The sequence below is a fragment of the Diceros bicornis genome, chromosome 26 (genome assembly GCF_020826845.1).
Source record: "Diceros bicornis minor isolate mBicDic1 chromosome 26, mDicBic1.mat.cur, whole genome shotgun sequence".
NCBI lineage: Eukaryota > Metazoa > Chordata > Mammalia > Perissodactyla > Rhinocerotidae > Diceros > Diceros bicornis.
Genome location: NC_080765.1, coordinates 47,361,252 through 47,373,973, shown reverse-complemented (window position 1 = coordinate 47,373,973; position 12,722 = coordinate 47,361,252). Strand labels below are relative to the sequence as shown.

At 63.2% G+C, this 12,722-nt stretch overlaps 1 protein-coding gene across 2 annotated transcripts; it reads left to right on the top strand.

Annotated features, from left to right (window-relative positions):
• The first annotated feature begins 8,398 nt into the window (after window positions 1-8,398).
• Window positions 8,399-12,135, top strand: SOX8 (SRY-box transcription factor 8). 2 transcript variants are annotated; one of them, XM_058570425.1, is made up of 3 exons: window positions 8,399-8,952; window positions 10,305-10,534; window positions 11,294-12,135. In XM_058570425.1, exons 1-3 carry the CDS (start codon window positions 8,531-8,533, stop codon window positions 12,016-12,018), a joined length of 1,377 nt encoding a protein of 458 aa, XP_058426408.1. In that variant the 5' UTR covers window positions 8,399-8,530; the 3' UTR covers window positions 12,019-12,135. The 2 variants fall into 2 exon arrangements, with proteins under 2 accessions (XP_058426408.1, XP_058426407.1); XM_058570424.1 differs by lacking the exon at window positions 8,399-8,952 and having other exon boundaries at window positions 8,961-10,534.
• The last annotated feature ends 587 nt before the right edge of the window (window positions 12,136-12,722 follow it).

Here is a 12,722-nt window from a genome sequence, read left to right as displayed (position 1 = left end):
TGGTGACCAGAGGGCCCGGGTTGGGCGGGAGTGCTGAGCCCCACCTGGACAGAGCCAGAGAGAAAAAGCCCAGAAAAGGAGGAGAGCGGAGAAAAGGGGGTTCCCTGAGCAGAGCCCGCAGCTCCAGACGGGCCACGGACAAGCCGGAACCCTTAGGTGAGCCCATGTCCCCGGCAGGCCATCTGCGGCTCCTCCCGCGCAGCCCCGGAGCCCAGCACACAAGCCTGCGGGCTGGCGGCACTCCCAGCAGCTGCGGGACAGCTTCACAGAGGAATGGGCCCCGTGTCGGCACCTCGTCCAGCTGTCCCCCGGGCACCCTGGCCTGGCAGCCCAGCCGCATCAGGGCAATTGTCGCGGACGAGCATTTGCAGCTGTCTCTGGCACCCACAGGAACCCAGCTTGGGCCCAAATCTAATTGTGCACCCTTCATTGACTCCAACTTTTTCATGTCTTGACATCTGTTGATGGGAGGGCAGGACCCGCTGGCACTAACATCTGTCACTTTCTTCTAGAGGGGTGGTCAGTTTCGGCCAGTCCCACCCTGACTGTCCAGCGGCCAAAACCCCCTGGTGAGGCTGGCAGGTGCGGGTGGGGGTGGGCAAGCAGGTGCTGGGCCATTTGCTGGTTGTTCTGGAACTGTGACTCACAGACGGCTGTTCTGCTCGGCTTGCCTGTCTCCTCTCCCGGCACCCCCGGCTCCGGGCCATGGGCACTCCACGCCCACACGCCAGGAGATGTGGCCCGTGCGGCCCTGCAAGCTGGTGAGCCACGATTGCTGAGCAGAGTGCCAAACATAAACCCCCAGTGCCGCTGCAGTCTTCGGTTGTAGAGTGCTACCGGGGGAAAGAATGTGCAGGTTTTCATTAGAATCATATTCTGAAGCGGAAGTAGTCTTGGAAACTGTCTAGGCTGTGCGTCTTAAACAGGAGGCCTGCGGGCTGGATTCTGCCCACAGAGCTGCATCAGTTACCGATCATCACAATGATGCTGCATAACAGGCAGCCTCAAAACCACAAGTCTTTGTGTTGGCGGGCAGTGATGCCCATCCGAGCCAGGCTCAGGTATGCATCTGTGGTCAGCTGAGGTCTGGGGGCCGTGGCTGGCCCTTGGGATGACCGGGTCCTCTCTTCAGCCACCCTCTGGCCCCACTACTCCCTACAGGCTCGCCCACGACAGGTTCCAATTACCCTCCCTGTCTGGTTCCTGAAGGCACCTGAGTCTAAGATCCCTGATTTGGCCCAAACCTCTTATTTTACGGGTGGGGGTCTGAGGGATGGGCTGGGAGCTTGTGCCCAACGCCATCCATCAGCAGGTCTTACCTTCCTCTGACTCTCGTCCAGTGACTCAAGCTGACAATTCATTTCTGGAAAGAGTGGGGGTATTCCCGGTACACGTTCTCCTTGAAGGTGTCCCCAGATGGGCCCACCAGTGGGAGATGAGCTCTGAAAGTTGCTAGCTTGGGGCGACGATGAGTTCACAAACAGAAAAAACACAATAACATCAGGTGTCGGCTACCGCACGCCTGGCATCGTATGTACGTCAACTCATGAAGGCCCAGCAGTGCCCCACAGAACAGACGGGCACGCCCCCCTGCCGCCCCAAGTAACCCCAGGACTCGCCAAAGTCAAAGGGCCATAGAGGACCACATCAAGTCCTGTGACCTCAAATGTCCTCCTTTCTTAGGGGAGCCCCAAACTCCCTCCTACCCTTTTCCACACCCCAAGGGCAGGAGGCAGGGGCAGGCAGCCAGCATGCAGCCCCATTCACAAGCCACTCCATGGCCCTCCTGTCACACTGTATTAGAACACTTCGCTGGCACGAGCTTCTGGAGGGCAGAGCCCCTGAGGGCCGTCAACCTCTGTCCAGCACCTGGCATGGCGTAGAAGCTCCAGAAATGTTTGCAGAATGAGCCACAGAACAGAAAGCGCTCAGACACACCCTCCAGGATCTCATCTCATGGACCTGCAGTGGCCGAGTGAGGGGGCTCCCTCCATCTCACGATGGTCATCTGTCACGTCAAAAGCGCCAGAAACGTGCTTCTAGCCCTCAGCTTGTACCATCACCTCCAACCAACACTCAGGGGGTACGTCAGCAGGGACTTTTCTAGTCAGCTCATCCAGGCCTCGCCCACCTCTGCAAAGCCCACTCAGCGTCCCTCTGTCTGGGGAGACACTTGGCGTCTGCTTAGAAATCGGAGAGGGAGGGATGGACCCCCAAATAGGAGGCCCCAGTCCACCTTCCCCGAGGTCTCAGCTCCCTCCTCTGATGACCAGGAGCCAATTTCTTCTCAGACTGACACCAAAGGTGACAGGGTGGGAACCCCCAGTTTGAGCAGCAAAGTTGGACCATGTGCCACAGTCCTCAGGTCCTGGGATGGGTCCTGTTCCACACTCGCCACGTCCCAGCAGGAAGGGGATGTTAGGCTGCAGCCGAGGAAGCCGGAGTCTGCGCCAGCCAGTGGCTGCCCCACCTGCTCCCCACGCCAGGCCATGTGGGACCAACACAAACAAGAGCCGGGAAGGTCCTGCCCCACCTGGAGCCCAGGGAGGCAAGGCTGTGCCACACTTGCTCTGAGCCTCCTGGACGCCGGCTCCTTCATAACGGCAATCTGCCTCGCGCCGCACAAGGACCACGCGGCTCGCTCCCACTTCGCCCAACACTCCTGTCTGAGGGCGTCTTAATTAAACCCTCCTTCAACACGCTCAGAAAAATAAATACTTGGGAGATGCAGAAATCTCCTGACAGGGTGTGTTTTAATTTGCCTTTGGCATGATGGGTCTCTGGAACCCTCTGTCACAGCAGAGGCCGTCAGGGCCTGCAGCCAGCCAGAGCCCTCGCTGGGAAAGGGGATTTTCTCTGACACGTTTCCAGCCACCATAGGCACTTCCCAGCCACACCTGATGCGAGGCTCCGCTTCGGACAGGTTCAACTCCGACATCTTGAACAAGAAGCCTCACTAGATCTGAAAGTCCAGCTTGGAAGGATAAGCACAGGGCTTGGCGACCTATTTGGGCTCAGAGAGCTGGCTTTCTGAAGTGCGAGTCAGCTTCAGCGTCCTGGCTCCCCTTCCGCACGTGGGCCAAGAAGGCCTCTCCCGGCCTCGCCGCTTCTCAGGGGAGCTTGGTGCACCGTGCCAGGGCCCAGGGGACGGTCAAGGGCAGGGGGCTTGGGGACTGGGGTCCAGGGGGCAATGGCCCAGAATGAGGATAGCATCTGAAGGAGCGGGGATCTGGAGTGAGGCTGGAGTCTGCAGGTCCTGGGAAGTGAGGGTCCAATATGGTGACGGGGTCCGGGGTCGTCAGAGCCCATAATGGGGCTGGTGCCCAGGAGAGTGAGGGCCCAGAATGAGGGTGGGGTCTGGGGTCCAGGGGAGTGAGGGCCCAGAATGGGGCCGGGATCTGGGGTCCAGGCAAGTGACGGTCCAGAATGGGGCTGGGGTCTGGGGTCCAGGAGTCTGGCATCACGCAGAGCACTTCTGCATGAACAATGGAATTTATCAGCTTAGAGATGGAAACCTCCAGAGGCCCAGCCTGATCCCAAGTCTCTACTGCCTCAGCAGACCCAGTTTCCTCCCGTAGAAGACACTGCTGGCGCCTGGCCTGGACCCCCTGATGCTGCCTCCACCCCAGGGGGGCTGCATGTTGAGACGCCCAGGACCCTGCCTGAGCACACTGTTTGGCTGCAGAAGCAGCCCTGCCCGCCTTCAGAGATGTGCCGAGACCTGACAGCTGCCGGTGGTCGGCTCCGCCAAGCCCACGGACTAGAGAGAGATGGACAGGCACAGCCGGGGTCTCGGGGACAGCGACCAGCAGGGGGTGAGTGGAGGCCAGAGCAGAGGCCACAGATGCTCCTGACACATCTGCGCAGCACGCATCCCCGGCAGACAGCGCAGCAGAGACTCCCTAGGTTGAGCACTACCCTCTCACCAAATCCTTTCAAAGGAGAATGGCCACAGCAGGGGTGTGCCCCGGGCTGTCAGTGGTCACTCCCATGCAGTGTGGGTTCATTTATCACGAAGCTTCAGAGCGGGTGAGAAGGTGCAGAGGGCGAGCCTGGAGCACGTCCACCCTGACCTGAAGCTGGGAGGATCCTGAGGACGCACCAGCTTGAAGCTGTGACACAGCTCTGGAGCAGGCTGCACGGAACCAGCGCCCAGCAGAGGCTGGCCCAGAACATCCTGGTCCTGCGGGCAGAGGGGAGGAATCCGGGCATGATCTTCCAGTGTCCTCTGCATGCACTGAAGGGTGAGGAACGGACACGGTGGGCTCCCGAGTGGACAGGAGCCCAACCAACGGGCCGAGTTCCACCCAAACCAGAACTTCCGTGCCAGCTGGCCCAGAGCCCTGAGAGTCTGTTACCAGGGGACGTGAGCCCCCTCCTCTCTCTGTGGAGACCCAACAGGGCAGGACGAGGCCGCCTTTACAGAGCCACTGGCTCATCTTTGTGCTGGTTGTCTGGTTTCTGCAGACTGGCCAGTAATTAAAAGCACCAATCCATCTCTGAGGCCGAGCCAGGGTTCCCAGGATGTGATGCCAACCACCTGAGGCAGGCTCCTGGAGGCCCAGGCCAGGGCTGCGGACACACAGGGGACATGCCGGCCCTGGGGCTCGTGGGCCCATGTGGCCTGCCCCCAACGCCCTTCTCTTCAAGACTACAAACCACGGACTCAGCCTCCCTAACTGTGGAAGATGAAGGCCAGGCAGAGGCTGGGCAGGGTGAGGCAAGGAGTGACAGCTGGATGCCCTCCTCCGTGGTGTTTAGCCCTCAGCAGCCCTTTCCTTCCCGCTCAGCATCTGCAGTGCCTGACACACACACGGGGGCTTCCAGAACTGCCGTCCCCAGAAGCCAAGGGTGGGTCGGGGTCTTTGTGCCTGGAAGAGGTTTCCCAGGAGCCCTCCAGGCCTAGACAGCCAGGTCTCAGGTCTCATAGGCAAAAGGGGTGCCTGCCAGCCCACAGCTCCTTCCTTGCAGGTGCCCTTGGAGCCTCTGCCAGGGTGTGGGTCTAGAAACCTTGTTTACATCAGCTTCCCTATGCCCTATGGTCCAGGGCCAGGCACCTGGCCTAAATTTGGCCAATCGGATCATCTCCCTGAACCCACAAAGCCCACTAGACGAAGGTGAGGGTCATGTGGATAGGGGAGAGTAGGGGCAGGAAGGAGCTAAGAGAAGAGGGGGGAGCCAGGAGGTGGACTGAGAGGTGATTGAAAGAGCTGCCACTCAAGTTTCAAGTCACTGTGGCCTCACTCTGTTCTCAAATACCGTGTGCTCTTTGCTGCCTCAGGGCCTTTGCACATGCTGCCCAGCCCTCAAAGGGAATGTTCTCTCCTCTCTCAGAGGTTGGAAGCTTCATGTCTCTGCATAATCCTTGCCTCCTCAAAGCCGCCTTCCTGAACCCCTCCTGCCCACAACGGTGAGTGACCCGTGGTGTGTGTACTGTCGGCCCCCTTCAACTCCAACATCTTCCGGGCAGGGACCGTGTAGGGTGATTCTGTACTGTGTTGTCCAGAAAACGCCCTGGCACAAAGCAGGTGCTTCATCAACACTGATGAACACACGAAGCAACTGTGGCCACCTCCTCCTCTGCAGGCCATGTCCTAGTGTCCACTTAGGGCTGGCCCAGCAGCTAAGAACATGAACCAAGGTCAGCTAATGGAGAATGAGGCTGGATAGTTCACTGGCAAATTCTGGAGGCCTTCAAGACAGCAAAGGGGCTTTGGGGCACTTCTGGGCACCACCCCACTTGACAGCTGCCCGGGGCTGTCGGGCCTGCACCCTGAATGCACCTCCCGGGAAGGGTGCACACATGCTCTGGCAGGGCTATGCCCCCGCACCATTCCGTGGGAGTTGTGACCTGCACAAATTCCACAGGGGCTGCCCGCCAGCACCCCCACCAGTCCCCAAAGTGGTCACTGCAGCCCGGTAGAACTGACGGTGGGGCCTAGGACTGCACATGCCACACCACTGTGCCACCAGGGTCCAGCTCCGGACTCCCCCAGCTTGGCCTCTTTCCCTCCAAGGGTCCCAGCGGTCACCTGTGTCCTAGGGACATGGCTGTGCAGTGCGCCTCTGTAGGTCGGGGGGAGCAGGGAGAGGCTGCCTTGCCTGGTGTACCCAATGCAACCTGTGCTTCGTTTTTCTCTGCAAAGCAGAACTCTTCTTAAAAACCCAGACCTGGTACCCAATGGCACACGGGGCGTAGGGAGGGGTGGGATCTGCTGGGGTGGGGGTTTGGGGGCAGGGCCATTTGGGCCAAGTCCGTCATTTTTGCTCCTTTACTTAAACCCCCTGGTTCACTTATAGGGGTACCTGGGCCAGTAAACTCAGTGGGTGCCCCCACTTAAGCCCTCCCTCAGTGTCCTCCAACTGCAGGGTGAGGACCCCAAGTGGAAAGCAAGACCTCCAAAGTGAAAAGTGGTCCTTGTTAGGCGACCCAGCAGAGGGAGAAGGAGAACAAGCCACCGGGGCAGCCAGCCCCTGGCCGTCAGGAAAGGCCTCCCAGCGTGCTGCTCACCTTGAGGAGCGCTCCTTCCTGGAAGGTGGAAGGTCCCGTTCACCGCCTGGGGCAAGGGGGTTAGCCCAACGCACAAAGACACAGGCCTTCGGGTCACCCTGCAGGTGGCAGGAGACCTGGGCAGCCCAGGCGCCGGGCCCCTCTCTCCTAGGCCTCCAGCGTCCCATAGAGGCAGTGGCGCTGGCGCTCCAGATGCAAGGTTGCGCAGCCCCGGAGCCAGTGAGGCGAAGGCCTCGTCCCCAGACGGGACCTGACTCCACCGCCAAAGTGCGCAGCGTCTTCGTCTCTACGGAATTCGCAGCCCCGGGCGCAGGGGCAGGCTGTCGCCAGGATGGGGGCAGGACGTGCGTCCTGCGAGGTCAGATGCGCGGTGGAGGCCCCTGGATCGGTAAAGGTGCGTGGGAGACGCTTCAGTACCACCCGCCGACTTTCGATTGGGAGTCTTCTGGTAACAGACCAGCCCCTTCTGCTGCCAGAAAGACGGCATCACTCCTTCGGCTGCGGCGGCCACTCGCCCAGCCGTCCAGGACTCGGAAGTGCGCGGTTGGGGAGCCTGGTGCCCTTGCCCAGGGTCACCGGGGTCGCGCGGGTCACAAACTCGGAGACTCGCGTGTTCATAGTCGGCCGCTCGAGACGGGGATAGCGAAGCTCTGGGCGGTCGGTCCGTCGCCTCCCAGCGGGTTTGGCTAAAGAATCCTAGCCACCCTCGGGGACCGTCGGGCCCAAGGCCAACTCGCGGGGGCGGCCTCGGGCGGGGACACCGAGCCGTGACCCGGCGCTTGCCTCAGGGGAAATGTCCCCTCTCCGACCCCGCCGCCCCCCCAGGGTGGCACACCCTACCCCCTTCCCTCCTCGGCGGGCGCGCCCACCTCCTCCACTCCAGGCGCCTCGAGTGGCCTCCGCCCCCGCCGGACCACCCAGGACCGCCCCGCCCGACAGCCTCCGCGCCCCCACCCCCCGGGTCAGGCCCGGAAGGCTCTGGGCCCCCGCGTCCGGCCACGCCATCCGCCGGGCGGCCCCAGGGACTCAACAACTAGGGTCAGCTCAGGCCCCGCCCAGCGCTCCTGCCCCCTGCGGCTGCCGCGGCTCCTGAGACCGCACCCCCGCCAGCGCTTTCCACGCTCGTACCCGGTCGGGGCGGGGAACCTGGGATCACCCAGCTCCGAGCAGTGGCCTCTGGGCGCGTTACCTGGACGTGCGCGGCGCGCACACTTGGGGCGCGCTGGAGGCTTCTGCACGTCGCGCCGGCCCTGCGGGCGGGAAGCCCGGGCATTGAGGCTACCCGGCCCAGCCGACCCTCCCCTGGGCCGCAGGCTGGCAGCAGTTGACCCCGGCGCCTCTGGGCTGCGGGCGAGACGCCGAGGCTCAAGGCGGGCTGGTGGGGGCAGGCCCTTGAGGACCCGCCTCCTTGCAGAACGGGCTGCCCGAGGCTGGGCGACAGGACCGGAGGCGGGACGCACGGGAGCCGAGACGTGCCCGCAGAGGGAGCAGGGCACACCAGAGCGCCCCACTGCTCCCGTCTCTGACCCTTTTTCCTTCCCGCTCCTCCTGGAAGGGGGGCCCGCGGCGTGGGGAAGCGAGCGGTCGGGCGCACAGCCCGGGCTCCAGTCCTCGGCTGCCGGGCGGGCGAGACCCCACGTGGTGCGGCGCTGGGCGGGGCGGGCGGGGGCGCCGCGGGAATCGCGGAGCTTTCTTTAAGGTGGGGGGAGGGGCGGGGGGCGCCAAGCTCCGCCCCCGGGGCAGCGGGGCACACGCCGGCCAATGGGGAGCCGGGCGGGGGGCGGAGTCTCGCGGCCTCCGCTTAAAGAAACTTGTTGCGGGTCCCTCCGCGGGGACTGAGTCTCGGCGGCGGCGGTGGCGGCGGCAGCGGCAGCCCCAGGAGTGAGGGGTTGGGCGGCGGTGGTGGGGACGTAGGTCGGGCCACTGCGCGGCGACCTCGGGTCCCAGAGCGGCCGCAGCGCAGCCGGGCCTCGGACCCGGTGCGCGTCCCCGGTGCGCGCCCCTCCGAGCGCGGGCCCGATGCTGGACATGAGCGAGGCCCGCGCCCAGCCGCCCTGCAGCCCGTCTGGCACCGCCAGCTCCATGTCGCACGTGGAGGACTCGGACTCGGACGCGCCGCCGTCGCCCGCCGGCTCCGAGGGCCTGGGCCGCGCGGCGGGCGCGGGGGGCGGCGGCCGGGGCGAGGCGGCCGAGGCGGCGGACGAGCGCTTCCCAGCCTGCATCCGCGACGCCGTGTCGCAGGTGCTCAAGGGCTACGACTGGAGCCTGGTGCCCATGCCAGTGCGCGGCGGCGGCGGCGGCGCGCTCAAGGCCAAGCCGCACGTGAAGCGGCCCATGAACGCCTTCATGGTGTGGGCGCAGGCGGCGCGCCGCAAGCTGGCCGACCAGTACCCGCACCTGCACAACGCCGAGCTCAGCAAGACGCTGGGCAAGCTGTGGCGGTGAGTGCTCGTCCCCAGGCCGGGCGCGGGGACGGTGGCCCCGGCCCCTCGGGCTGTGAGCGGGTCCTGGGGTGCGCGGGGGCTCGGGGAGCTGGCACCGCGCCCGGTCTCGGCCCTGCTCCCAGTGGCTGTTCCCAGGGTAAGTCCTCGTGGAAAAACTCCCTCTGGCCAGCCGGGACCAGGCACGGGGTACTCAAGCGGTCCGGGCCGGTAGAGGGCAGCGGGACGAGTGTGCAGCTGTCTAGCACATTCACAGAGTCCGGGAACAGCCTGCTGAAGGCAGTGGCTGGCATGCCTAGTTGGGGACCCCAGCTGTGACTGTCCCCAGCTCCTGGTGGCCTGTCTCTCCCACTGTAGGAAAGGTGGCTTCTATCTGGAAGCAGGACACAGCGTCAGGCACTGTGCTGATCTCTGGAGGTGCCCCCTCTTGGGAAAGGGCTCCCCTTCCTCTCCCCAACTACTGTCAGAGGGAGTCCAGAAGGCAGATGGAGGGTGTGCATGTCCGCCCGGCTGGCACCTACCCCACTGCTTCTCCCTGTCCCCTGCTGCCTCTGTACTCCTCAGCAAGGAAGGAGTGGGGGTGAAGGGGTGTCCAGCAGCGACCTGCATTGTGCCCACTTGGGCATGGTGAAACTGCTTGGTTTTGCAGAAAGTAGGACAGCAGCAGTGGCAGAGCTGTTGCTAAGGACAGCGCACCTCCACCAAGTGCTCTCTACTTGGGTGTAAAATGGATGGCTTTGGGTTCGGGGCGCTGGTTCCCCATGTCTTGTTCCTTGCCTCGTGAGTGGGTGCTCAGAGTCTGCATGAATGTTCTCTGTGCTCCTGCCTCTGTCCGGTTTGGGCATTGTGCACCCTGGCGCCTGTGGCTCTGTGCCCCCATGCCCCGTCCCCCAGGCAGTTAGAGGTGAGCTTCGGGAAGGGTCTGAGGGGCCGGCGTGTGTTCTGAGCCTCAGTGAGGACCACTGGGTTTCGCCAGTGTTTCCAGGGGTCTGGGGAGCCTCGCTTTGTCCACAGTGTGTTCTCAGCTGGGTCCTGCCCTCCTCCCCTGCCTGCCTTAGAAAGCCCGGAAGTTGGGGGACAGACAGCTCAGCGATGGGGGAGCTAAGAGGGGGAAGATGGAGACGGAAAGGTCTGGGTCTTGTTCTAGTTCGTTCCTTTGACCCCAGTGAGCACAGACCTCACCAAACAGCTGGCCAGCTTGAGCTTGCCTGTCCTCAGCGAGGGAGAGTGTCTGCCTGGCGGCCACCACAGCATAAAGATGCATACAGACCTCCCTGGTGGGGGTCGTCCTGGTCCTCTCCCCGCGCCTCACCTGGCACCCCCGCCGTCCTGCTTCTGCCTCTGCCCTGCAGCTTGCTGAGTGAGAGCGAGAAGCGCCCCTTCGTGGAGGAGGCCGAGCGGCTGCGGGTCCAGCACAAGAAGGACCACCCGGATTACAAGTACCAGCCGCGCCGGAGGAAGAGCGTGAAGACAGGCCAGAGCGACTCGGACTCGGGTGCCGAGTTGGGCCACCACCCTGGGGGTGCCGTGTACAAGACCGACACGGGCCTCGGCGACGCGCACCACCACGGCGACCACACAGGTGGGCTCCCGGGGCCGCCAGCTTCGGAAAGTCCCTAGCGTGAGAAGTGGGGGTTCTGGCCGTGGCTGAGATGAGCGAGGGGGCTAGGGGCAGTCACCCCCGAGAGAACCAAGCCTTCCTCGGGCACCCAAAAAGCCCCCATAGCCCCCGGTGGCAGCCATTTCTGATGCAGGTGGGGGGCCTGTGTAGCGCCCTCTGAGCACCGAGGGTCCTGGTTTGCCTCCAGGAGCCCTGTGACCCAGATGCTTTCGGGTCCCACCCGAGGCCTTTCTGCCTGCTCTGCCTTTTTGCTGGTTCTGACCCAGGACTCACTCGTGCTGCCCGCATGGTGCTCAGTGCCCAGCTCAGAATCAGGCTGACCTGGGTGGAGTCCTGGCCACCCGAGCAGTCTCGGTGAAGTTGGCTAAAGCTGTGAGCCTCGGGGACAACAGGTTTTGTGCGGGTTGCGCTGTTGTCGTGTACACAGGGCTGGGGTCTCCTTCCCCCACCGTGGTCTTCACCGTGGGGACTTCGTGGCCCCAGGTCTTCCCCCAGAACAGTGCTTCACGGAATTTCTTCTGCTGAGGCGTGAGGTCTGGCTCTGGCTTTGCTGGAATTTCTGGGAAACGTACAGGAACAAAAAGCCGTTGATTCCTACCTGTGGCGGTTAGCGGGCTGGTTTTCCTCCCATGTGTGCCTCACCAGCCTGGCCAGCTCTGCCAGCCCCACCCCGCCCCCCACAGAAGGGGCATTCATCCCTGAAATGTGCTCTGTCCCCAGGGCAGACCCATGGGCCGCCCACCCCGCCCACCACTCCCAAGACAGACCTGCACCACGGGGGCAAGCAGGAGCTGAAGCTGGAAGGCCGCCGCCTGGTGGACAGCGGGCGCCAGAACATCGACTTCAGCAACGTGGACATCTCGGAGCTGAGCAGTGAGGTCATCGGCAACATGGACACCTTCGACGTCCACGAGTTTGACCAGTACCTGCCTCTCAACGGCCACTCAGCCCTGCCCACAGACCAGCCCACCACCGCCGGCTCCTATGGGGGTGCCTCCTACTCGCACTCCAGCATTGGGGCGTCCCCCATGTGGGCCCATAAGGGAGCCCCATCGGCCTCGTCATCACCCACCGAGGCAGGCCCCCCGCGGCCACACATCAAGACGGAGCAGCTGAGCCCCAGCCACTACAGTGACCAGTCGCACGGCTCTCCGGGCCGCGCTGACTACGGCTCCTACAGTGCCCAGGCCAGCGTCAGCACGACCGCCCCTGCCGCGGCCGCCAGCTCCTTCACCAGCTCACAGTGCGACTACACCGACCTGCAGGCCCCCAGCTACTACAGCCCGTACCCTGGCTACCCGGCCAGCCTCTACCAACACCCCTACTTCCACTCGTCCCGCCGGCCCTATGCCTCACCCCTGCTCAGCGGCCTCTCCGTGCCACCCGCCCACAGCCCCCCCAGTAACTGGGACCAGCCCGTGTACACCACCCTGACCAGACCCTGAGGGCGCCCTGGCTGTGTGGAGGGGCCCGTGTCTGTGGAGGAGAGCCTTTATCTTGGCAAAGACAGGCAGGGCCTCCGAGGCCTTCAGGAAGGAGCGAGGGGAGGGGAGGGGAGGCGCGCTCTGTAGCCGGTGCCACTTTGCTCCAGATTCCAGACTCCCGTCAAAGGACACAGCCCTCCTTTCCTTCTCTCTCTTTTCGGGGACTAGTGACTCCGACACGAAGGACGGCCATTGGGTCCCTCTTCCGCGCAGACACGCACCTTGTTCTGTGTCTCGGTGGATGCAAAGCGGCAGCCACAGCCCAAAGGACTAAAGGAGGGAAGGGGCATGGGGTCTCCGGCCGCTTGCATTCCGAGGTCCCCGCTGGCCCTGGCACTGAGAACACCCAGGATCACCGATGACGTCCTTGTGGTGGGACAGCCCCTGCAGCCTGGTGGGGACGTGTCTGCAGGAGCACCTCTTGGGGCCAGCCCGTCAGACCCGAGGGGCTCCTTGTAGCTAGGGTTCTCCCAAGCAAGGTTTGGCTGTGATTAATACTTCTCTCCTTTTATTTTATTTTTTTAATTTTAATTTTTGAAGCTTACGTGTGTTTGATTGGTTTCGAAAGCTGTTAAAATGTATTTATGTTGTGTATTATTTTATCTTTAATTAGTGAAGTAATTTGTGCAGAGAGTAGAATTTAAGACAGAACGGAAGCCGGGGAA